The sequence below is a fragment of the Thamnophis elegans genome, chromosome 2, assembly GCF_009769535.1.
Source record: "Thamnophis elegans isolate rThaEle1 chromosome 2, rThaEle1.pri, whole genome shotgun sequence".
NCBI classification, from domain to species: domain Eukaryota; kingdom Metazoa; phylum Chordata; class Lepidosauria; order Squamata; family Colubridae; genus Thamnophis; species Thamnophis elegans.
In genome coordinates, this window is record NC_045542.1 from 3,066,224 (window position 1) to 3,092,007 (window position 25,784).

At 42.3% G+C, this 25,784-nt stretch overlaps 1 protein-coding gene across 1 annotated transcript in view; it reads left to right on the forward strand.

The window, feature by feature from the left end:
- Positions 1-25,784, forward strand: part of C3 (complement C3) — a 74,418-nt gene that overhangs the window by 35,195 nt on the left and 13,439 nt on the right. Inside the window, exons 21-31 of the mRNA XM_032210180.1 lie at positions 981-1,193; positions 3,581-3,644; positions 3,977-4,063; positions 5,643-5,846; positions 7,022-7,097; positions 8,975-9,137; positions 14,435-14,530; positions 16,309-16,459; positions 18,588-18,751; positions 22,177-22,335; positions 23,395-23,545. Coding sequence (XP_032066071.1) covers positions 981-1,193; positions 3,581-3,644; positions 3,977-4,063; positions 5,643-5,846; positions 7,022-7,097; positions 8,975-9,137; positions 14,435-14,530; positions 16,309-16,459; positions 18,588-18,751; positions 22,177-22,335; positions 23,395-23,545 — 1,528 coding nt within the window. The remainder of the gene's footprint in view (positions 1-980; positions 1,194-3,580; positions 3,645-3,976; positions 4,064-5,642; positions 5,847-7,021; positions 7,098-8,974; positions 9,138-14,434; positions 14,531-16,308; positions 16,460-18,587; positions 18,752-22,176; positions 22,336-23,394; positions 23,546-25,784) is intronic.

Here is a 25,784-nt window from a genome sequence, read left to right on the forward strand (position 1 = left end):
TATCGTATTAAAATTAAAATGGATGCATTTGTAGAACATTTATTTATTGGATAATATAAAAGCAGTAATATTTAATTCACGTTAACCAATAGAATATTTTTCATGACAAAAAAAAACATAATAATGAGAAGAGTAACATTCTTTTAAATGTTTGCAGATACCTTTACTGCCTGGCAAGTAATTCTGATATTGTGAGCCCCTGTGAGGGTTTTAAAGGACCCCCTCCTCAGATCACAGTTTAAGAAATACTGGTTTAGATCATCATCTCTGCTCCATTTGTTTTTTCTATTGAGAAGTGCACTTATGAGGCACTTATGGGTGGTCTTATTTGCATACCAGTGGTGAGATTCAGCCGGTTTGCACCTATCCGGGAGAACCGGTTGTTAACTATCTAAGCAGTTCGGAGAACCGGTTGTTGGAAGAAATCTCCTTTTGTTTTTTTCCACTTTACAGGGCTAATCCTGTAAGGAAGGCAGGAAGGAGACATTCTGGTGTTGCTTCTAGCCTAATCTTTATTGCCCTACTTACAGAAACTGCCTCTCCAGTTAAAACTTATTATATTGTAACAGTTTAGGCGAAGCACCCACCGACGTGAGTGATGTTGAGTTGGCCACACCTGTCCTGTCACATGACCACCGAGCCATACCTACCCAGCTGGGCATTAGGGCAGAGAACTGGTTGTTAAATTATTTGAATCCCACCACTGTTGCATACATACTGAATTATTCACACAATCCTATTTTCCACCAGTCCAGGATGAAAAGAAGGGAAGGATAAATTGCATGATATGATGTGTGTGTATGTGTGCTCTGTGTGTACCCCTCTTCTGTCCTTTCTTCCATGTATCACAATGACTTGCTGGTGCAGGGATATATTTGCTGGGGAATGTGTTTGTGTCATTTGTGGGAAGGCTGGATTTTAAATGATTCTTACGGTCAAAGCTGCCTTGTGGCTCATCTGTTTTTTTCCATCTCCACTAGGTGCGGGTGGAATTGTTATACAACCCAGCCTTCTGCAGTGCTTCCACAGAAACACAAAGATACCGAGAGCAATTCACGATTCCAGCTCTGTCCTCCAGGGCAGTGCCATTTGTGATCGTCCCATTACAGCAAGGATTGCATGATATTGAGGTCAAAGCTAGTGTCCGGGGAGTGTTGGCATCAGATGGTGTGAGGAAGAAGTTGAAAGTTGTAGTAAGTAACAAGTGGGGTTACATTTTGGCTCTTGGAAAAAAGGGGCGATAACCAGAGATCGCTGCTGATAAACACTATTTACCATGATTTTATTAATGAATGCACCCTTTACCCCCCCCCCCAACTTGCAACAAAAAGCCTTTTTGGTCTCAAAACCTAACTTGTAACAACACAAAATGGCATAATGGTGGTTCAAATGGTCTAGTCTGTTATTCATCTTGGACTGTGTTCTGACCCCCTCCTCCGTCCAGTAATGAATGCCGAGACAAGCTTAACTGGAATGTACTTTAATAGCAAGAAACCAAAACCTCGGTGGCTGAAAGCCAAGCATAACAAACAGATAAGGACCTTGGCAGCAACTCAGACAAGCCTTGGCAGCAATCCAGCCTGCCAAGCTCACAATAATGTTCTCCAACATTAGTTCCTGCATTGACTTCTGCAAAAGGGGTGTGTGCACAAGCAGTCCTTTTATAGTCTGGAGAGGAGCCTAATGACCACCAGCTGAGTACAATTACCTCCTGTACTTGCGCAACTGTTCCTGACGCCTATTAGCTCTTCAGTGCCGGGAACAACTCACTACTGGCATCCGGATCACTCTCCCTTGTCTCCTCCCCACTGGTCCAAGGCTCAGGTGCCTCCTGGTGGCCAACCAGCCTCTCTGCACCCTGCTCAGAGTTGGAACCCTGTCCAGTGCCCTCCACATCCTCCAGAGCCAACTCACAGGGCCCCTTGCTGTCGAAGTCTGGTGGCAGCTCCAACGGCTCTTGCTGGGCCACAACAGACTGTATAGTTGTTCTGATTGTCTTTTGACAATCTTCCCATAGCAAAATTTGGTTGGTTTGAAAATGGCAGAATGTGGGCAGAGCTGTCTGCTTGGGGGAGTTCTTTCATGCAAAGCAAATACACTCAGTGTTGCAGCCAGGATTCTTTTAGTCCAGTCTTTCTCCCTCCCCCCCTCCCTCAATCACTCCCCAGTTGCAATTAAAAACAAATCCCTGCCACATCAAACAATTACCCTTTATACTTTAGTGGTGTGATTTGGTGGGTGGGAAGGATGGGTACGAGACATGACCAAGCAGCTAAAATTGTCCACAACAACAGCAATATACTCCAGACTTTGCTTGATAAAGAACGATGCCGGGAATGGGACCTGGGAAGTCAGAAGGGGGTCAGGGAGGGGGGTTCAGGGGGTGGGGGGGGAGGGTGGAAATATAGACTCAATTTTCAGAACAATGAATGCACTTGGATACTGTTGCTTTTTTTTTTCTTTTCTTCTTTCTTCTCCTTTTATTTTTCTTTTGTTTTAGTACAAAACAAATAGACCAATGAATACTAGAAATACACCGAAGCGAGGTGTAGAGGGAAAGAAGAGGGGGGAATTAAGAGGGAGTGAGAAGGGAATGTAAGGAGGGTGAGATGGTGGGAAGGGGAGAAAGGAATGGCTGAGGGGGAGGGGAAGTAGAAGAGGGGATTGTTGGAAGGGAGAAATGAAAGTTGGAGGGGTAGAAGGAAGGGTGTATGTAGGATAGAAGTGTTATGAGTTGTTTATTGCTTCTTTTTTTTTAACTGCACAGTATTTAAGTGATTGTATAAAGGAAAATGAAAATGTAATAAAAGAATCTTTGATAAAACAACAGCAATGTGTTACTCTTGTGCAACAAAAGTCACATCAGCATTGCAACGTTTTAAAGACTGGCAATGTTTTTATCATCTAAACATCCATCAGAGATGTGGAATATCACTCTGAGAAGCAGGCTACACAGACAACATAGAGCAGCTGTTATTGGGGAAGAAGAAATCATGGGAGACAGTACAGTAAGAATAAGCAGTGGTGGGTTTCAAAAATTTTTTGGAACCTCTTCTGTAGGTGTGGCCTGCTTTCCGGGTCCACTGGTGGAACCTCTTCTAACCGGTTCGGTAGATTTGACGAACCGGTTCTATCGAACCGGTGCGAACCGGTAGGAACCCAACTCAGAATAAGTAAGGACATCTTGAGGGACCAAGATATTCTTGTCCCCCCCTTCCCCCCGCTCCCCATAATCTGCAATAAGGAAGCTTAGGGCTTCCAGGATATTCAGCTACCGGAGGGGGCAATGATCCATTAAGAGCTGATGGTAGATGGGTGGATAAATAAAAATTAATCCTTAATAGAGGACCATGCTGATTTGGCTATTGAGAAAATATGAGGCTGACCTAAGTTTTTTCTCATTGAGCATCCAAGCACCAATTCTATACTGAATATTTTACTACATTTCTAAGAGATTCTACAGGGGATTCTTTGTATGTTGTTATTGCTCTTTTGAAGCACTTGTTGCTGTCAAGCAGGGTATTTTTATTTGCAATGAGGCTCCCATAAGAGATTGTTCTGGCATCTTTTTCTGTAACAGCCTGAAGGGGAACGGAAAGAGATTATGACTATTATTGAACTGGACCCAGCTACAAAAGGAGTCGGTGAGTAACTCTAATTCTTATTCATTAATTCCCAGTATACCTTTTACTAAGTCCTGGGAATGGCAAAGTCCTTTCACCCACATGCTTTATTGGTTCCAGGGAAAGGAGAGGCCCTTTTTTACCACGGCAGTTTAAAATAAAAGTTATTTTACTTTGCAAAAGTTATGTGATTACAGACAATTATATTACTTCCTATTAAGTGCCTATTAAGACAACTCTGTTAAATTCCATTTACAATTGATTATTAGAAACAATGTCGAAGAGGTACTTAAGGTACAATGTAATTTTTTTCTTTTCCTGTAATTTTCCTCATTTTCTTTTTCATTTTTCAGGTGGAACCCAGGAACAAATAGTCCAAGCCAATAAATTAGATGACAAGGTGCCTGACTCAGAAATAGAAACTAAGATTAGTGTTCAAGGTAAGAATTAGTTATTTGAAATCCAGGCTCCTACATCAGTTAAACAGAGAAAATGAAATAGTCACAAACCCAATTTTTGCTACAGTTCACTGGTGCTGAAGATGGACTCCTTGATATAACAACATCTCCCTTTTTTCTGTTCCTGAATAAATACAAATGTAGATCAGAGCCTTTCTTATTGGATCCACAGATACAATCGATGTGTCCCACTTCCGACATTCAACCTTATTACTTTTGCCTATCTGGTGAAATCAAAGTGGGTGTGCTCCAGATCCTAAGGTTTAAACAGTGTAATCTTATGGGATCTAGGAAGCCGTCCTTCTTTGCTCTGTGCCTGCCCTCTGAAATGCCATTCTCCCCCAGATCCATACAGGTCTAACTCTAATGACATTCAAACAGTCATTTAAAAAATTGGTGGTTTTCCTTGTGGAGTCCCTGTAAAAGTTTGGATTTTATACTGGTATTGAGTTAGTGTCAGATCTGCCATCATGCCCAGGGATGAGTTTCTCCCGGTTCGCACCAGTACGCCAGAACCGGTTCGTAGTGTACCTTTTGGAACCTGTTCTGAAAGGAAGGAAGGAAGGAAGGAAGGAAGGAAGGAAGGGGAAGAGATACACACAGGAAAGGAAGAGATACACACAAGAAAGGAAGGAAGGAATGGAGGGAGAGGGAGAGAAAAAAGAGAGACAAAGATAGAAAGAGGAAAAAAAGAAAAAGGAAGTGGGAGAGAGAGAAGAAAGAAAGAGGGGGAGAGAGACAAAAGGAAGGAAGGAAAAAGAGAGAGAGAGAAAGAAGGAAAAAGGTCAAGATCTTTCTTCTCTCTTTCTATCTTTGTCTCTCTTTTTTCTCTCCCTCTCCCTCCATTCCTTCCTTCCTTTCTTGTGTGTATCTCTTCCTTTCCTGTGTGTATCTCTACCCCTTCCTTCCTTCCTTCCTTCCTTCCCTCCCTCCCTCCCTCCCTCCCTCCCTCCCTCCCTTCCTTCCTTCCTTCTGGAACAGGTTCCAAAAGGTACACTATGAACCGGTTCTGGTGTACTGGTGCGAACCTGGAGAAACCCACCCCTGGTGAATGCCCATCAGAAGCGCCAACCTCAGACCTCTTACCAAAACAACTAATTTAAACTTTATTGGACACTACTAAGATGACCGGGACGGGGGGGGGGACTGGGAGAGGGGAAAAGAAATGGCTTCATGTGTGACTCCTCAGATCTCGCTTTTGCTACACTGTAACCACTTGGCTTTAGTAAAAGTTTATCTTTCACTGCAAATGGAGTTGAGGGTCTTTCTTTCCTAAATGCTGAAGCTAGGACAGCCTGACAATCTTTGGTCAGCTTTATCCTTTTCTACATATATACTGTTTCTTCTTTTTAACCATATGAAACTGAAATAAATAGGTTTAGTTAATAAACCTTCTAATTAGTCCTGGAACCTAATTACTCTATGTTCAATGCTCTAAAGGAAGGATTAGTGGAATTGGAAGCAAGATTAGACTAATCATTTGCCCTAAATATATTGAAGCTTAAAGAAAGTTCACAAACTACCCGGTTTCTAACGTGCTTGGTAATTTTTTCACATTCAGGCGACCGTGTGGCTCAGATGATTGAAGACTCAATTGATGGCAGTAAACTCAGGCATCTCATTATCACTCCTTCTGGCTGTGGGGAGCAAAATATGATCACCATGACTCCATCGGTTATTGCCACCTACTACTTGGATGCAACAGGGCAGTGGGAGTCTCTTGGCGTGGATCGCAGGACTGAAGCTGTCAATCAGATCATGAAAGGTAAGGCAAACTTGTCTCCAGACTTGTTTTCTTCAGGGGATGGAAATGTGAGATTCATTAATCCCTAAAATGAACAAATGTAAGACCCACATAAGTCAAAAAGCCAAATGTTCTTAAATGTATGGTGGGATTTTGTTGTTGTTGTGGTTGTTGTTTTTCTTTCACAAGATAGGTTTTTGCTAGCTTAGCTAAGTGTTCTGACGCCCCCCCCCCCTTCGCCCCACACCAACACACACTCCGAGCCAAAGATAAGTTACTGCATTTAATTAACAGACAGACAGGTCCTTGGCAGCAAACCAGCACAGACAAGCTTGGGCAGCAATCCAGCACAGATAAGGCTTGTCAGCAATCCAGCCTGCCAGGCTCACAATAATGTTCTCCGACATTAGTTCCTGCGTTGACTTCTGTAAAAGGGACATGTGCACAACAGTCCTTTTATAGTTTGGAGAGGAGCCTAATGACCACCAGCTGAGTGCAATTACCTTCTGTAATTGCGTAATTGTTCCTTACGCCTATTAGCTCTCCGGGCATCCAGGAACAACTCCCTTGGCTCCTCCCCACTGCTGACGTCTGGATCATACTCCCTTGTCTCCTCCCCACTGGTCCAAGGCTCAGGCGCCTCCTGGTGGCCAACCAGCCTCTCTGCGCCCTGCTCAGAGTCGGAACCCTGTCCAGGGTCTTCCACATTCTCCAGAGCCGACTCATAGGGCCCCTCGCTGTCGGAGTCTGGTGGCAGCTCCAACGGCTCCTGCTGAGCCACAACAGCTAAGGATATAACTTCTTTAGTCTGGAGTGATCATAGTAACTGCTGAGAAATATTTAAATATGGACTCATGGAATTATCACAATATTCTATAATAGGAAAGACATTTTTATCTCTTGTGGTGAGTTTGGAAGTATTGTTCTGCTATCAAATTCTGGTTTACAGGAGAGCAGTCATCAACCCCTGCTGTTGTTGTTAAGGTTGCTTTCTTTCAGAATCTCATCTGAAGAGTGGGATGGTTTTACACTGAGACCAGAACACAAATCGAAACAAGCGTGCAAAGGAAAAGCAGCTCCAGTGAGACTCACAGCAAAGAAAGAAGAGTGCAAAACTGTCCTGGATGCTAGTCTAGATGTGATTTTGTACGGTTGGAGCTAAATTTCATAACTCTTTCTATCTTGTCCCTTTTCAGGTTACAACCAGCAGATGGTGTACAAGAAAGAAGACCATTCCTATGCAGCATTTACACATCGTGCATCTAGTACTTGGTATGGACAAAAATATAGCCCTTACTTTAAGATCATGGAAAGGCTTTCCTCTAACTTCCTCTATAAATGTTCATATATTTTCATTTTCCAACTTCTGCTTCAGCATCTGTTTCTCTGTCTTTGCATTTTTTTTATTTTTGCTTTCTTCATTCCTTTCTTCCTACCTTTCCCTTTCTTCCTAGTAGCTGCTTTCTAGGCCGTGCTTCAGTCAAAATCCTTTCAGCTTTCAGACAACATACTATAATGATAATGGCTTATCCATATAATATGTTTCCCTCCTGTCTTCTCATGTTTAGCATTTAGTATCAAACAGTTCTATCGTTTTCCCCCCATTAAAATAACAATAAGTATGTCCTGCTTCAAGGTAGTAGAAGACTTGAAACACCGATTCCATGGGATTGAGTTGTTGTTGCTGTTAATACTAGATATTTTTCCTCTTTGGTTAGTTTAAGGTGATGAACATATTTAATATTCTTGCCTTATATTTTCCCCACAACACTAGCTCTGTGAGGTGAATTGGGTTGATGGAGGCCCAAAGTCACCCAGCTGGCTTTCATGCCTAAGAGAGGCCTAGAACAGAGCCGAGGTGGCACAGTGGTTAGTACTGCAGGCCACTTCAGCTGACTGCTAGTTGCAGTTCGGCGGTTCAAATCTCACCGGCTCAAGGTTGACTCAGCCTTCCATCCTTCCGAGGTGGGTGAAATGAGGACCCAGACTGTGGGGGCGATATGCTGACTCTGTAAACCGCTTAGAGAGGGCTGAAAGCCCTATGAAGCGGTATATAAGTCTAACTGCTATTGCTATTGCTATTGCTATTGCTAGAACACACAATCTCCTGCTCTCTAGGCCAGAACCTTCACCACTACTGCAAAACAACCCCCTGAATCCTCCTCATCTGTCCTTCAACCTAGGACAGCTCCCCCCTGTTTCAGTGGGGAGCTGTCTTGAAAGTACTCGGTTCCATTGATTATCACTAACACATATGGAGCAAATGTTAAGAATTCATCTTTGATAGTTACAAGAACTGAAATAAGGAATTCTCATTCTCTTAACCCTTAACCTGGATTTCTTACAAAGCTTTCGTTCCCGTGCACTGTTGTGATATAACAAGGGTGTAATTCCTCTTAAACTGATTTGATGTATTATTTCTCCTGATACTTCCTTAAGTCCTGAGTTGAGGCCTGGATTAGTTGAGCTCTTCTTCCTTCCTAGGTTGAAGGACAGATGAGGAGGACAACTCATTTTAATCTTGATTATTTCCCATTAACGCATGGACAGCCTCTGCTCATGTTGTATCGTAATATAGTGATGTGGTGACTCTGGACAAACCACTTTCCCCTCTTTCTCCTAGGTAGCAGCAACCTAGTCATATTTGACTTACAAAATTTATTTATTTATTTATTTATTTTATTTTATTTTTACTTTATTTGTATGCCGCCCTTTTCCCTGGGGGGACTCAGGGCGGCTCACAGTTCAAAGGGGGGGGGGAAGGACAAACAATTTACAACATAAAGACACTACATCATTTAAGAACACAACAGTCATACAATTCGAGTGGGGTTAGAGTCTTTAACCCCAGGCCAGCCGGGACAGCCAGATTTTAAGGGCGGCGTGGAAGGTCTGGAGGGTGGTGAGGGTCCGGATCTCCACGGGGAGTTCGTTCCAGAGGGTCGGAGCAGCCACCGAGAAGGCTCTCCTCCGGGTAGTTGCCAGTCTACACTGGCTGGCTGATGGAATTCGGAGGAGGCCTAATCTATGCGATCTTATCGGTCTAGTGGAGGTAATTGGCAGTAGGCGGTCTCTCAAAACCAAGCAAGCAACAACATATATTAAGTTCTTCATTGGACTGGTTAATTAATGCATTATTTTCTTTGCAGGCTAACAGCATATGTTGTAAAAGTCTTTGCCATGGCTACCAACATTGCAAAAGACATTAGCCATGAAATCATTTGTGGAGGTGTGAAGTGGCTGATTCTGAACAAGCAACAACCAGATGGAGTGTTCAAAGAACATGCCCCTGTAATCCATGGAGAAATGCTGGTATGGTCTCCTCCCTCCCTCCCTATTTGATTTAAATAAATCCAGAGGTTTCCAAGTTCTTAACAAAAAACCCAAACCGGGTATTAAAGAAAAGATTGTACTGTGCAAAGGGTTCATTGCAAGCTTTTTCTCTAATGATATTGGCCAGCTGTACAGGAATTCAGGCAAAATATATAGCATTATTTGATTATTATTGTTTGTTGCACAGTCAGCCAGATGTTCAAACTGGGTGGTATCATCATCATCATCATCATCATCATCATCATCATCATCATCATCATCATCATAGATTTAATTTTCAATTCGATTCACAGTCTGGGACTGGTAAAAACTTAATAGTTCAAGTCCTAACCAAAAACTTAAGAGCTGTTAAGGTAACATCTGAGTATATAGGCAGTTGTGAGTAAGGTGGTTTTTTGAAGTCAGAATATTCACTTCTGATAAGTTCAAAATTTCCATATATCAAGGCAACCCTTTGTTTATTGCTCCAAGGCCTCCTATTACTATTAGAGCAACCATTGGTTTCTTTCCCCACAATCACTCAACTTCAATTTGCAGATTGTGGTATTTTGTTATTGTTTCTAGTAGTTTCTCTTCAATTTTTGCATCACCTGGAATTGAAATATCAATGACTTTTTTCTTTTCCACAATAGTGATGTGGGCCAGATGTCTGTCTGTTTGGATTTGAAAATTCCACGAGAGCTTGACCTGTGCAAGGACTTTGTCAAGTTGTTGTTCCTATTAATTTTTGCTGCGTTCGAACTCAACATTTGGCAAAGCTTCCAATGTATGATTTTGCCAATTCGATCATGATCTTGTAAATAATCAGTTTGTGAGATTTTGCTGCAGTCACTGATAAGATGATCCACTGTTTCATCTTTCTCATTGCATAAGCAACATTTGCTGTCTTTTTTTTTTTTTAACTTTCATGGAATTGGTCTGCAGGGCTTGTTCTTGGGCAGCCAAAATGTAGCCTTCAGTTTCTTTCTTCAGCACACTTGATCAAAACCAGCTCCATGTTAGCTTTGTATCTACTTTTCCTTCAATGTCCTTCAGGTATTGACTATGCATAGGCTGTTTTTTCCAGTTAGAAACTGAATGCTCAATTGTTTCCTTTTTCGATATTCTGCTTTCAATCTTGTTGTTTTCACCTACTTCAGCAGAGACACTTTTTTATGTAGTCATTTAAGCCATGTTTTTTTTTCTTCCATAGTTTGTTGCACCTGTAAGAATATTCTGCCACCCTGATATCTTGGAAAGTACAATTGTTCGATAACATTTTTGGATGCATTGTCATTAGTTTTCTTATCTAAGTTATCAAGTTCTAGTTGAGTCCAGTCAATTATTCCAGCTGTATATTATATTACAGGCACTGCCCAGGTGTTAATTGCATAATGAAATTTCCTCCGCTTAGCTTTGATCTCAAAAATTTCCAGACTCGTTTTATATATTTTGTTGAAGTAGCTTTCTTGACTTGGTTGTGCAACAGATCAGAGGCTTCAAAAACTCCTAATTACTTGTACTCTTCTTCTGGTGTTACTGCTTTTATCAACTCTTTATTATCAAGTTTGAATCCATCATCTTCAACAATTTTTCCTTCCTTAACAGCAATTTTGCACATTTGTCAGTGCCAAATTGCATCTCAATGTCTCTGCTAAACTCCTCAGTGCTTTTCAGCAGTGAGCAAAATTCAGATTTTTCTTTTACAAATAGTTTTGATTCATCCATGTAGAGAAAATTGGAAATTTTCAACCCTTTTTTTTGCCAATTCGAAGCCACAGTTTGGTTTGCTATCTATGTCAACAATTTTCTTATCACTCTGTTCATATTTCTCTGCAGTTTTTTGAACTCTGTCCTCAAATTTCAATGTTGTTTTGTAAATATTCTCAACTCTTCCCTCCACTCTTTCTATGTTTTGTTCTATAATTTCAAATCTCTTGTCAATTCTGTGATTATTAGAACTTTTTGAATTTCTAACATAATTATTTGTTAATCCCTTGTCTTCTTCATGTTGTGCCATTTTTCCAGGTTTATTTAACCAAGGCTTATTGCTAAATTTCAAACAAATTCACTATAATCTTTCAAGTGCAGGCTTTCTCTTTACTCCAGTCCATCTACTGATAATACTCCAAAAGAGCACCAGTATAAACAAATTGTGCTCTTCCCACTGTTCCTTTCAATAAACCAAGTCAAGGACTTTGGGATATGAAATATAAAGTGTTTCCAAACCTCCAGCCTCTAGGTGGCAGTGTTACTTCTTTTTCTTTTAGCCCTTTCTTTGTTCCAAGCTTCAAAAAAACGGATTTAAAAAAATAAAAATCCACCCAAACATTGCAAATAGAAAGAGATTCTTGCTCCACAAATACAAAAAGTGAGAAAAAATAGAAGAAGAAGGAAAAATGGGACCAGTCCAATTTAAAAAGTAAGAGGCATTTGTAAGAATTCCATCCCAAAAAATAAAGAAAAGAAAACCAAGTTAAGGAGAGAAAGATAACACTCTGCTTTTAATACAGGCTTAATCTGCTGCTTACTCTTTTCTGTCTTCAATTTTAATTTTGCTCTAAGTCTTTTTGGGTATTCTCTTCTCCAATAGTAAAATTTATCTCACCAATTTCAACACACACTCTCTCTCCTGCTCTGCTTCCATTTCAGGGGTCAGTCCCAACATTGTGCAGCTTCAGTAGCTGCTTCTCTTGTAGCTGGAGGAAAGAGCTTCTCCTGGATCAATCAGGGGCTTTGGGATGCCCCTGAGATCAGCAGGACGCGACCTTCTCTATCACCGTCTCTTCAAGATGGTTTAGGTCCAAAAAAGGACCGTCCAGCAGCAAAGATATCGACAGCAATCCTGGAGCACCAAGATTGCATGTCGTGTTGTAGCGACGTCAGCCCCGCCTTCCGCACCATTTCTTTTCTTGTGTGTACATCTTCTGTTCTAGTCACTTTTACAGTGCTTTCAACCTGCTTGATCCACTTTGCATTCCCATTGTGCTTCTTGCTTTCCCAAAATTTCAGGGTATTTTCTATGTTAGGTTTTTCACATGCGCTATGTCCACTGTCAAGAGTTTTTTAGAAATGATTCTGGTTGTTGTTGTTGATGATGATGATTTAATCTTCACTTTGATACACAGTATGGGACTGGCAAAACAGTTCTAGTCTTAACCAAGACCCTAAGAGCTATTAAGGTGGTGTCTGAGTATATAGGCAGTTCCGAGCAGGGTGGATTTTTTTTTTCAAAGTCAGGATATATTATTATTTCTCTATAATGAAATGTTTTTATAGCACTAAACAATAAGCAAAACCACAAAAAGTGTGTAGCTTTTCAGATAATATGCAACAGTCAGTGAAGTATGTATATGAAAAAAAATAAAAAAAACAGGCCCCGAATGTCACCAGCAGAAGTGGGATGAAGGGCAAAAAGGGTAGCCTTGGTAAGATTTGGCTTAATGAGAAACTAAAGCTCTGTGTTCTGCCCACCCTCTTGCTTGACTCCCCCTCCCGCCTCGTTCTCCTACCGCCTGTCTGTGGTGAGTTCTCCCTGTAGCAGTGGTGGGTTTCAAAAATTGTTCAAACCTACTCTGTGGGTGTGGCCTCCTTTGTGGGAGTGGCTTGCTGCCCATGTGGCCGGATGGGAGTGGCTTGCCGCCCATGTGACCGGATATGAAGATGCCGACGACACTTGTCAGAACCACCTTAAATTACCTCACACGCAGCACTGGCATGCATAAGAATAGGATGGAAACTTGTTTTTTAAAAGGCATCTTTGGTTTGCGTTAAAACAACTTCAACACACGCAATGTTCTGATTGCACCACAAACGCAGTAGTCATCCTTACCTTCCACAGAGGCACTGAGTTTTATAAATAGGAGCATGATAGTGTAGAATAATCATATCCAAGGACCAGTGGTGGATTTCAAAAAATTTTGGACCCCCTTCTGTAGGTGTGGCCTGCTTTCCGGGTCCACTGGTGGAACCTCTTCTCACCAGTTCGGTAGATTTGACGAACCGGTTCTACCGAATAGGTGCGAACTGGTAGGAACCTACCTCTGCCCTGTAGTGAGTTGATCGTGTGGCGTTGTCCTGCGGCAACTAGGTGGCAGCAAATTGGCAGAGGGGAGTTGGCGGTGACAAGCCGGCTGTGGGGAGCTAGCCATAGCCGGTTGTCCCATTTTGCTCTTCGCCTGCCCTCCAGTCCTCTTCAGACAAAGTGCTGCAATTCTGGCATATATAGAATTTTATTTTGTGTTTCTGAAGTAGCATCAACTGATCAGCTTCCGAGTATAAAGTCTTGAAATTGCCTGGGCCGCTCGTGGCTGAAAGCAAATAATCAAAAGTATCATTAAAATGACAAATTACTTGTTATTCTGTAGACAGTCTGGCAGAAAATTCCTTTCACAGAGTTTGCTGCCCTTTGTTCTTTCTCTCCTCACAAAATGTTGTTAGGGCAGTTTATTGCAGGGCTGGGTTCCGGCCAGTTCTAACCTCTCCTATAGAAGAGGTTCCACAAATCTACAGTGCCGTTTAGAACCAGTTCCAGCTCTCTCCTGCCCCTGTCCACACATCATCAAGATGAAGAGCGAGAGGAGGAATTCTGGGAGTTGAAGTCCACAAGTCTTAAAGCTGTCAAGTTTGAACACCCCTGGGTTTTTTTTCTCTCTAAAGGGTTAGGGGTGCAAGGGTCTTGTAACTTGACAGCTTTAAGACTTGCATGCTTCAATGCCAGAGTTCCTGAGCCAACATGACTGGAGGAGGAATTCTGGGAGTTGAAGTCCACAAGTCTTAAAGCTATCAAGTTTGAACACCCCTGGTTTTTTTTCTAAAGGGTTAGGGTTGCAAGGGTCTTGACAGCTTTAAGACTTTAAGTTTCTGAGCCAACATTTTGGTTGCTAAGCAAGAGCGTTGTTAAGTGAGTTTCACCACATTTTACAAGTTGGCAATGCCCACCCAGTCACATGGCCTGCAAGCCACTCCCACCCAGTCACATGGCTGGCAAGCCACTCCCACAAAGCAGGCCCCACCTACAGAAGAGGTTCTAAAAAAATTTGGAACCCACCACTGGTTTATAGCTTCCATACGGATATACAAAGTTAAATTCTCAAATTCCAACTCTTCAACCACAATTCAAGTTGAATGGCGAAATGTGGATGGCAGCCAAGAGATACAAAAAAAATCCCATAACTCTTTGCTGCTCCCCCATGGTACCCCCTATGAATAATGACAGAGAAGTGTTTATTTATTAGCATTAACTTTTATCTTTTTTTAATCTTTTCTTTTCTCCCCCCTCCCCTGCTTTCTTCTAGGGAGGAACAATAGGTGCTGAGCCAGAAGTATCTTTAACAGCATTCGTTCTGGTTTCATTATTGGAATCCAAATCAATCTGCAATCAACATATCAATGTATGTGACGCTCTAATGGGAAGTGGTATCAGGGGGCCAAAATATGAGCAACTCTGTAGGGGTTTTTTTTGATCATAGTACTTCATTTTCCCACCTTCGTGACCCCAGGTTCAGTATTAGAAGCCTTTAGGATCTCAAAGTAGCCGAGGCGGCATTGCTGCGGTTTACACTTTATTCCAGTGTTTCTCAACGTTGGCAACTTGAAGATGTCCGGACTTCAACTCCCAGAATTCCCCAGCCAGCATTCGCTGGCTGGGGAATTCTGGGAGTTGAAGTCCGGACATCTTCAAGTTGCCAACGTTGAGAAACACTGCTTTATTCATTTCAAATCAAATGAAACCAAAATAAATAATCAGTTCAATAAGGATACTTTTAAAAAAAAAAAACACATATACTTTCAAGCCAGCAAGGTATTTAGAACAGTTAATGATCTGTCAATATCAAAGAGACTTTTCACTGCTGCAGTGTGATTTTTATCACCAGCATTCCTCAAAGGCACATTTAGAAAGATCTGTGCAGAAAGGGTTTCTCCAAGTGGATCACAAAGTATTGCAGGTTTTACGACATTCTCTAGTGCAGTGTTTCTCAACCTTGGCAACTTGAAGATATCCGGACTTCAACTCCCGGAATTCCCCAGCCAGCATTCGCTCGCTGGCTGGGGAATTCTGGGAGTTGAAATCCGGACATCTTCAAGTTGCCAAGGTTGAGAAACACTGCTCTAGTGGAACCCCCATTTAAGACATTCCTAATCAATTCATCCTCTACATCTCTTCCTGCACAAAAAAACTTAAAATTACACATATTATGACTAAACGTGCATTAATAGCATGTAAAACATACAAACAGGAAGAGGGCAGCCCATATTCACTTTATGTATTCTTTATTGAACCCCACAAATAGGTGACTCGGGCCAGCTTACAACATAACCCTTATACCCCCCCCCCGCTGCCGCCCCCGATCCCCATGGCAGCAGCAGCACAATCAGATCAACCACTTGATCGGCTCCATCTCCATTTGAGGGTCCTCAGGCTCACATGAGAAAACCATGTTTTTTTTGGGGGGGGGGCTTCCAGAAAAGCAACTGAGAGGGGCCCAATCATACCTCATAGAAATGACGTTCCATAGAGATGCCTAAAATTGTCCTCCAAACATTCCTAATAGATATTGTTCTACCCGAGGCTAGGACAAGAAGCAATGGGGTGGAAACTAATCAAGGGGAGAAGCCACTTAGAACCGAGGAGAAATTCCCTGATAGTTAGAACAATTAATCAGTGGAACAACTTTCCACCAGAAGTTGTGAATGCCCCAACACAGGAAGTATTAAAGAAGATATTGGATAACCATTTGCCTGAAGTAGTGTAGGGTTTCCTGCAGGGGTGGGTTTCTCACCCCGTTCCAACCGGTTCAGTTGGAATGGGGCCGGCGGCGTCCTCGTGCACGCGCGCGGTGCACGCATGCGTACTAGCGTCTGTGCGATGCTCCAGCTGCTCCTGGAGGATCGCGCAGGCGCTGTATGCGTCCTGCGCATGCGTGGAAGCGCAGAACTCGTCAAAACCGGGTAAGGAGCGCGGGCGGGCGAGTCGGCCCTTCGCCGTTCCCGGAAGTTACTTACTTCCGGGTTCGCCGACCAACCGGTTCGCAGGGACCGCCGCGAACCGGTTGAAACCCACCCCTGGTTTCCTGCCTAGGCAAGGATTGGATTGGAAGACCTCCAAGGGTCCCTTCCAACTCTGTTATTTTATTCTCTTCTCTTCTCTCTCCTCTGCCCTCACTTCTAGATTCTAGACAGCAGCATCAACAAGGCTGCAGATTATTTACTCAAAAAGTATGAGCAATTGCAAAGGCCTTACACTACAGCCCTCACAGCCTATGCTTTGGCTACTGCAGAACGACTCAAGGATGACAGGGTACTCATGGCAGCATCAACAGGTACATATATATTTTAAATAGAAGAAACCAGGTGTGCTTGGGTTTTAAAAGATTAGCTTGGAACATGAAACACAACGGATAGATTTTTAGAAATTGCAGTGTCCAAAAATAAAACCAAGAGCCGTATACAAGTGACATCAGTTTACTTCTAGCAACCTGGTCAAGTAGAAAAAATATATATGAGTAAACATAGATGTAAAGGTCCTTTTTTTCCATAGGCTGCCAGTTGTTCATCCCAGCAGAAGGCTGGAGAAAGTTTGTGGCAAACCATTTATTTATTTTTACCAGAAAATCTATAGGACTGTTTCTATGTATTTCTACTAGTTCAGCTTCAGAAAATGTGTACTTTTAATTTCCAAAGTATTTCCTGTAGGAGGAAAGCTGTGTTAGCTTAAAAGGCACAAACTTTTGTGAGCTACAGCTCATTTCATTAGATGCATGGAGTGGATAAATGAGAGACCGCCTCCTGCCGATTACCTCCCATAGACCGATTAGATCACACAGGTTGGGTCTCCTCCGGATTCCATCTGCCAGCCAATGTCGGCTGGCGACTCCCTGGGGGAGGGCCTTCTCTGTTGCAGCTCCAGCCCTCTGGAACGATCTCCCCGTGGAGATCCGGACCCTTACTACCCTCCCGGCCTTCCGCAAAGCCGTTAAGTCCTGGCTGCTCCAGCAGGCCAGGGGGCTTTCAAAATATCCAGCCCCTCAGAAATTGTGACTGTTGTGTATTTTAACATGTTGTTTTGTGTATTATCCCCTTCCCTTGTTTATTGTAAGCCGCCCGGAGTCCTTCGGGAGTGGGTGGCATACAAGATCAATAAAACTAAACTAAACTAACTTTAAAGAGCTGGAGTGAGAAAACGGAGAGGAATAGCAATAGCAATAGCAGTTAGACTTATATACCGCTTCATAGGGCTTTCAGCCCTCTCTAAGCGGTTTACAGAGTCAGCATATTGCCCCCAACAACAATCCGGGTCCTCATACAGGAATACAGGGTGTATATATACAGATGACATACAGATGAATACAGAACATACATACAGACATACATATTCATACCGATGAATACAGATGACATTTGAAACATGCGTTGCTTTTGTTTTTTTGTTTATAATATTTATATTATATTTATATTATAAACAAACCATCATTCAATGAAAAATAACTCTGGGCCGTTCACCGCAATAATAAAAATGAAAACAACAGTAAAATGAACAGTTGGCACTTCAACCAACATTCTCTGGTCCACTAAGAAGCAGAATCCCCTGGGTGCCCCTACTATGCTCCTGCAGTGCCTGGGTGGAAAACCAAGCCTTTTCAGCTTTCCGAAAGGCTAGAAGGGTGGGGCCTGCCAGATGCCATGGGGTGAGCGTTCTGCAGGGTGGGCACTGCTATGGAAAAGATCCTCTTTCTAGGTCCTGCTAGATGGTGATATTTAAGGGAAGGGGGCTGGAGCAGGGCCACCCTACCAAATCTGGTGGAATGGCAGATACCTTCAGGGAGAGGCAGATCCTCTGAATAACTTGGTTGTGTGCCATGTATGTTTTGAAGGTGATAATCATCACCTTGTATTGCATACAGGAAAAAAAAATGGACCCAGTGCAATTCCCATGGCAAAACAATATTATACGGGCAAAGCACCTGAAACCGAGGTGGCGCAGTGGTTAGGGTGCAGTACTGCAGGCCACTTCAGCTGACTGTTGTCTGCAGTTCAGCGGTTCTAATCTCACCGGCTCAAGGTTGACTCAGCCTTCCATCCTTCCGAGGTGGGTAAAATGAGGACCCGGATTGTTGTTGGAGGCGATATGCTGACTCTGTAAACCGCTTAGAGAGGGCTGAAAGCCCTATGAAGCGGTATATAAGTCTAACTGCTATTGCTATTGCTAACTGCAACACCACTGAATTCTGGAGGAGTTGTAACTTCTGAGTGACCTTCAAAGATAGAGCACATTGAAGTAGTCCAGCTGGGAAGTGACCTAGGCAGGAGTGACCATGAGCAAGGCCTCCCAATCCAGGAATGGGCACTATTGCTGCACAAGATGGATCGATGCAAAGTCAGCTTCAAGGCAAGTAACCAATATTTTTATCTGTTTGGCTTAATTCTGTTTCTGTGCTGTTTTTTTTTTAGGAGGGGATCGTTGGGAAGAATATGGTTCTCGCACCTACAATATTGAAGGCACTTCCTATGCCTTGTTGGCCCTGCTGAAAATGAAGAAATTTGAGGCAGCCGATCGCGTAGTCAGATGGCTGACAAATCAGAACTATTATGGGGGAACCTATGGACAAACCCAAGTGAGCTTTCTGCTTTACTGTCAGATTTTAATCTGAGCTCTATTTTAAATTAGGCTGCTTAAAACAAAACAATAGTCTGAATTTTTGCATGATTCTCCTAAGGAAGAGAAGGCAAAGTCAAGACAGTCTTTTAATATTTGAAGTTCTGTCACAATTTGTAATTTTGTAATTTTAATAGATTTGTATGCCGCCGAAGGACTCCGGGCGGCTTACATAAAAGCAATTAAAATATTAAAAAATTAAGAACACAGAAATAATACAGTTTAAAACAGAAAAACACAACATGCACTCAGTTATAATGGGGCTGAAGTTCAGTCAAGCTCAACAGCCCCAGGCCTGCCGAAACAGCCAGGTCTTAACAGACTTACGGAAGGCCAGGAGAGTGGGGAGGGTCCGGATCTCAGGGGGTAGCTCGTTCCAGAGGGCCGGGCCAGCAACAGAGAAGGCTCTCCCCCGGGGAGCCGCCAAACAGCATTGTGTGGCTGACGGTACCCGGAGAAGGCCCGCCCTGTGCGATCTGATTGGGCGCTGGGAGGTATGTTGCAGGAGGCGGTAACGGAGATATCCGGGTCCTAGGCCATATAGGGCTTTATAGGTAATAACCAGCACCTTGAAGCGTGTCCGGAGACCGATGGGAAGCCAGTGCAGCTCACGGAGGATAGGTGTAACATGGGTGTACCTAGGTACACCCAATATCACTCGCGCGGCTGCATTCTGGACCAGTTGTAGTCTCCGAACACTCTTCAGGGGCAGCCCCATGTAGAGCGCGTTACAGTAGTCGAGCCTTGAGGTGACAAGGGCGTGAGTGACATTTGAAGTGCCTCCCGGTGCAGGTAGGGCCGCAACTGGTGCACCAGGAGAACTTGTGCAAAGGAAGGAAGGAAGAGGTTGTGGATTTATTCTCCATTGTTCCTAAGGATAAGACAAGAAACAGCGAATGGAAGCTTTACAGAGAAGGAGCTCCCCCCACTAAAAGAAAAACAAAAAGAATAAGGAGTGTTTTTTCTGGCTGTGCTTTGTATACTACTCAGCAGTTAGAACAAGGCATTGAATAAGTGCTATAGGATAGGGCTTGACTAACTCCGATAGACTGAAAGAAACCACAGGTTTCATTTTAGTCATCTGTAAGCTTTTTTTTTTTTAGCACATCCATAGGCGAGCTTTTTGCTTTATTGTCAGATTTTAATCTGAGCTCTATTTTAAATTAGGCTGCTTAAAACAAAACAATAGTCTGAATTTTTGCATGTTTCTCCTAAGGAAGAGAAAGCAAAGTCAAGACAGTCTTTTAATATTTGAAGTTCTGTCACAAGGAAGAGGTTGTGGATTTATTCTCCATTGTTCCTAAGGATAAGACAAGAAACGGTGAATGGAAGCTTTACAGAGAAGGAGCTCCCCCCACTAAAAAAAAGAAAAAAAAGAATAAGGAGTGTTTTTTTCTGGCTGTACTTTGTATACTACTCAGCAGTTTGTTTATTTATTTTATTTATTTAATTAACTTGTATGCCGCCCACTCTCGGAAGACTCAGGGAGGCTTACAAATAAGAAGGGAAAGGGGGATATAAAAAAAAACAACAGTTAAAAATTCAACAACAATCATAACATAAGATGGGGCTGGATAATTCAACAGCCCCAGCCCTGCCGGAACAACCAGGTCTTGGTCACTTTGCGGAAGGCCGGAAGGGTAGAGAGGGTCCGGATCTCAACGGGGAGATCGTTCCATAGGGCCGTTTAGAACAAGGCATTGAATAAGTGCTATAGGATAGGGCTTGACTACCTCCGATAGACTGAAAGAAACCAGAGGTTTCATTTTAGTCATCTGTAAGCTTCTTCTTTTTTTTTAGCACATCCATAGGTGAAAACGTTTTGTGCTGAAAAAAAGATGCTTACATGGTGGTTGGATAGAAAATTGTTTAGCAGACAAGCGTGTGAATCTTTTGATGTGCAGGACAAAGAATAGTTTTTGAAAGGATTTTTTACATGAAGATTATCCGACCCTCTGGAACGAGCTCCCCGTGGAGATTCGCACCCTCACCACCCTCCAGGCCTTCCGCATAGATTTTTTTTTTTAGATTTTAGATTTTATTAACATTTGTAGGCCGCCCTTTTCCCTGAGGGGACTCAGGGCGGCTCACATAAAATCAGGAAGGGGGGAATACAAACAGTGACATAGACACATATAATAAAAGTAATAAGCAACATTCATTCATCATTCGGGAGGGGCAACTATCCTTGTCCCCAGGCCTGACGGGCTAGCCAGTTCTTGAGGGCTGTGCGGAAGGCCTGGACGGTGGTGAGGGTACGAATCTCCACGGGGAGTTCGTTCCAAAGGGTCGGGGCTACTACTGAGAAGGCCCTCCTCCTTGTGGTTGCCAGCCGGCACTGGCTGGCCGATAGAATACGGAGGCATAGCCCTTAAAACCTGGCTGTTCCGGCAGGCCTGGGGCTAAAGACTCGCTGCCCCACTTCGAATGGTATGACTGTTGTGCTTTTTTAATTATGCATGGTTTTTATGTTTTTTGTAACTTTGTTTGTTTTTCCCCTCCCTTTGAGTTGTGAGCCGCCCTGAGTCCCTTTTAGGGAAAAGGGCGGCATACAAATAAATTAAAATAAATAAATAAATAAATAAATAAATAAATAAATAATAATGTCCTTCATCTATACTGAAATTAAGGGAACCAAGGGAAATCTCATCCATAGACTTGTATTTGTATTTGTGTTTGGTTTATTTGTATGCCGCCCTTCTCCAGGAGGGACTCAGGGCGGCGAACAACTCAAAGGGGAAAGGGAACATAAACAACAGTACACATAATTAAAATACACGAAAATCACACAGCCATACCAGTCGAGAGGGGAGGGGAACTCATCAACCCCAGGCCTGCCGGCACAGCCAGGTTTTGACGGCTTTTTGGAAGGCCTGGAGAGAGGTGAGGGTCCGGATCTCCACGGGGAGTTCATTCCAAAGGGCCGGAGCTGCTACAGAGAAGGCCCTCCCCCGGGTAGTAGCCAGGTGGCATTGGCTGGTGGACGGAACTCAGAGGAGGCCGACCCTGTGAGATCTGACGGGTCTTTGGGAGGTAATTGCCAGCAGGCGGTCTCTCAAGTTCCTTCCTATTGTCATGGATCTTTAAGTCTACAGATAAAAGGCTCTTTAAAGATGAATGTATGTGTATATAAGTCATCTCTCCTCTGTTTGTTTACTCATTCAGTTTGTAGTCCATCTTCTCATTTACGATCAAATGGTCTAACAGACAATTGTAAAAATTAGAAAGATAGTTTGGGTATTGATTGTAGCAAGCCCCATCACCATGTTCTTCCCTATGTGTCAAACATTTATTTCTCTAGTAAAATACATCACTGGATTTTCAGTTCCTTTGTGAGACACTCCAAGACAAACAATCTTATTTTTTTTCTTTCTCCCATTCCAGGCAACAGTTATGTCATTTCAAGCTCTTGCTGAATATCAGATTCAGAGGCCTACCTATAAAGACTTAAATTTAGATATTGTTATTAAGCTGCCAGAACGAGAACTACCTCTAAACTACAGAATTGATGGTAACAATGCTGTTCTGGCCCGGACAGCAGAGGTACAGTATTTCAGGAAGTGTATTTATTACTCCTTTAATTGGAAATAATTATTTTGCAGTTTCAAGTTCAAATGCATCTTTTTTTAAAAACTGGGAAAAACTATACGGAATTTAGTGAAACAAGAAAGAAGACCTAAATCAGTTCTCCCTATTGGAATTGTGGTGCTTGGATATTAGCCCATGTTCAAGCACCAGATCAGGGGAGACTGGCTTAAGACTACCAACTTCTTTGTCAACATACAATGTAGTTTTAAATGACTTCCCTTTCCTCGCACTAAGCTGCAAAAGGCTGTATTTAAGACAATATTGCAAAATTGTCTCTGTAATTCCAAGAACTATTCCTAGGAAAGAGATTTTAATGGCTCTGAGGGACTTTTGCAGCACTTCACAATACCCTCACTTAGTACATGAAGATAAAATTAAAATGATCTATTGCTGATTTAAGCAACATACACACTTCTCTCAGTTACAGCTGGATCTTCTCTGCTTTTTCTTCCAGCTATCAGCAATTTCTAACTAACCAATACCTTTTTATAAGAAGCTTTACCCTCCACTTTGTTGGGAGAAGAGGGAATTTTAATCTCTTCTCCATTGCACCTGATAACAGATTTCAGGTGCTTGAAAGCTTATTATGCAAATATAATGTAATTATCAAATGGCACCACTCATAATTTATATATAATTTATACTTATACCTTCCTACTGCAAAAAATTAAACCCATTTATTCTACTACATTATATTACTATGAAGGTACACATACATAGAAATTGCAAAGATTGGTGCACAATAATTTGGTTAATTTTAAATTCATTGTAAAGTGGAATGAAACTTCCACTTCAGAAAACGGAAGGAAAGGAGTTTTCTTTATGATTTGATTTTGCTGATACCTTCGAAATATAATGTTGTTTCTTCATCCAAATATTTGATTTGGTCTTTTTTATATTTTGAAATCTGTTCCACCTCTAGCTCATATCAGGTTACAACAAATACAATTAAGTAGAATCAAAATAGCCAAGGAACTGCAATTGATGGTCACGCTAACCCTGGTTGCTTTTCAGACCAAACTCAATGAAGACTTCACTGTGTCAGCATCAGGTGATGGAAAAGCAAAAATGACAGTTTTGACGGTCTATAATGCACTACTGCGGGAAGAGGAAAATGTTTGCAACAAATTCGAACTTGACGTTTCTGTTGAAGAGGTCCAATTGGGTAAGTTTGGCTTCCCAGAAATAGTAGATTGTAATGAAGTTTTTTGGGGAGGGGATTAAAATGTTAGAATCTCAATGTGGAACAAGCTTCCTCTGTTATTTATTCATTAAAAAAGTCTCTCATGTGATAGAAAATAATATCATTAACCATACTTAGTTGAGATCCAGTACTTGCAGTCAACAAACTAGTTGGGATTTGGACAGATGGCCAAATAGCCATAAACCAGAAGGCCTTTTGTTGTCCACTAAGTCTCCACTGTTCTCCTATCACTCAACTAGTTGCACTAACTCTTAAAATTTGAGATAAAATATGCTAAAAAAGAAAAAAAAAGTCTTAATGGCATTCTTAATTTTGGAAACTCCAGAAAGAGAGATTAACTCCAGAGATTTTTGGCTGCTTTCAATTCATGTCAATGGATTTTTTACCGGTTTCATACCTGTGAACTATTCTGAGGCACTATTACACGTTTATCTTATTTTTCCTTTGCAGAACTCAAATTTTATTTATCAAATTTATATGCCTCTTATCTCACAGTTCAAGCCAACTCTCATTAGGTTAATATTTTTACTCCTTACAATACCTTAATATAATACTTCAGTACAACACTTGTTTTGCTGCTGATACTCTTCTTAAGCTTGGATACTACCCTGACACTCTGCAGGAGAAGGGCAGTGAACTATAAAGAAGATGCTTTGGGTGTATCCAGTGGTGGGATTCAAATAATTTAACAACTGGTTCTCTGCCCTAATGACTATCTGGGTAGGTGGGGCTCGGTGGTCATGTGACTGGGTGGGCTTGGCCAACTCAAGGTCACTCAGGTCGATGGGCGCTTCACCTTAGCTGTGACAATGGTAATCAGGGTTAACCGGAGAGGCAGTTTCTGTAAGCAGGACAATAAAGATGAGGCTAGAAACAACACCAGAATGTTTCCTTCCTGCCTTCCTTACAGGATTAGCCCTGTAAAGTGGAAAAAAAATAAAAGATTTCTTCCAACAATCGGTTCTCTGAACTACTTAGAAAGTTACCAACTGGTTCTCCCGAATAGGTGCGAACTGGCTGAATCCCACCACTGGGTGTATCCCTGCATAATAGTTATAATGTCCCTGCCAAACTTAAAAGGGATACTGAGATGGCAGATTCAGCTGTTTGTGATGATGATGACTTTACAGGGCAGGGCATTGTGGTCCATGATTTGGTATCCTTCTGGTTGGTGACACACCGTAAAAGGTGTCTATTTAGGACAGAATAGGCACGTTTTGAAAGAGGCTGAGATATTTGCCTGGTTCTACAGCCAGAAGAAAGAAGAGGTATATTGTTAAGACTGCTACAATGGATTGTGATATTGATGTTGGGCATCTTGGCACTAATGATCTGTCAACAAAAAATGTGCAGAAGGAATTCCAGAGTTTGGGGCATGAACTTAGCAGGATAGGCCGTATCTTTACTATTTAAGAGAGAATTGTTGCAACAACCAACTTGATAGCAATCACATAAAACACTGACAAATGTCCTCCTCTCAGCTTCAATACATGACATCAATAACTGAATCATACTGTGATCTGATTGGCTCATTGCCAAAACAAGATGACACCTGATTGGCTCTCTAAACACTCATGCTCATTGGCTACAATCAGGTAAAGAAAAGCTACCTGATATCAACCTAAACAAGTTGGGCTTCCCTTATCTAGTTATATGGCTATAACCTTTCATAGAATACAGATAATTGAACAAAGTTTGTTGCATTACATTCTTGATTAAATTATCTTTCCATTCATATATAATTTTATGGTACTACTACAAAAAGAAGCGGTGTTATTAGCCATCAAACCTCAACCTCAGAGCCGAGGAGGCGCAGTGGTTAAATGCAGCACTGCAGGCTACTTCAGCTGACAGCAGTTCTGCAGTTCGGCTGTTCAAATCTCACCGGCTCAAGGTTGACTCAGCCTTCCATCCTTCCGAGGTGGGTGAAATGAGGACCCAGACTGTGGGGGCAATATATGCTGACTCTGTAAACCGCTTAGAGAGGGCTGAAAGCCCTATGAAGCGGTATATAAGTCTAATTGCTATTGCTATTAAAAAATACACTTTCCCAAAAATATTTCCACAATTTCAGCCACTATTGTATATAGGGTGGGGTGTGGCAGGGAGGGGTGGCCAGGCCAGCCAGTGGGGCAATTTGCCAGTTCTCCAAACTGCGTAGAATCGTTACTACCAGTATGCAGTCTGAACCGGCTGAATA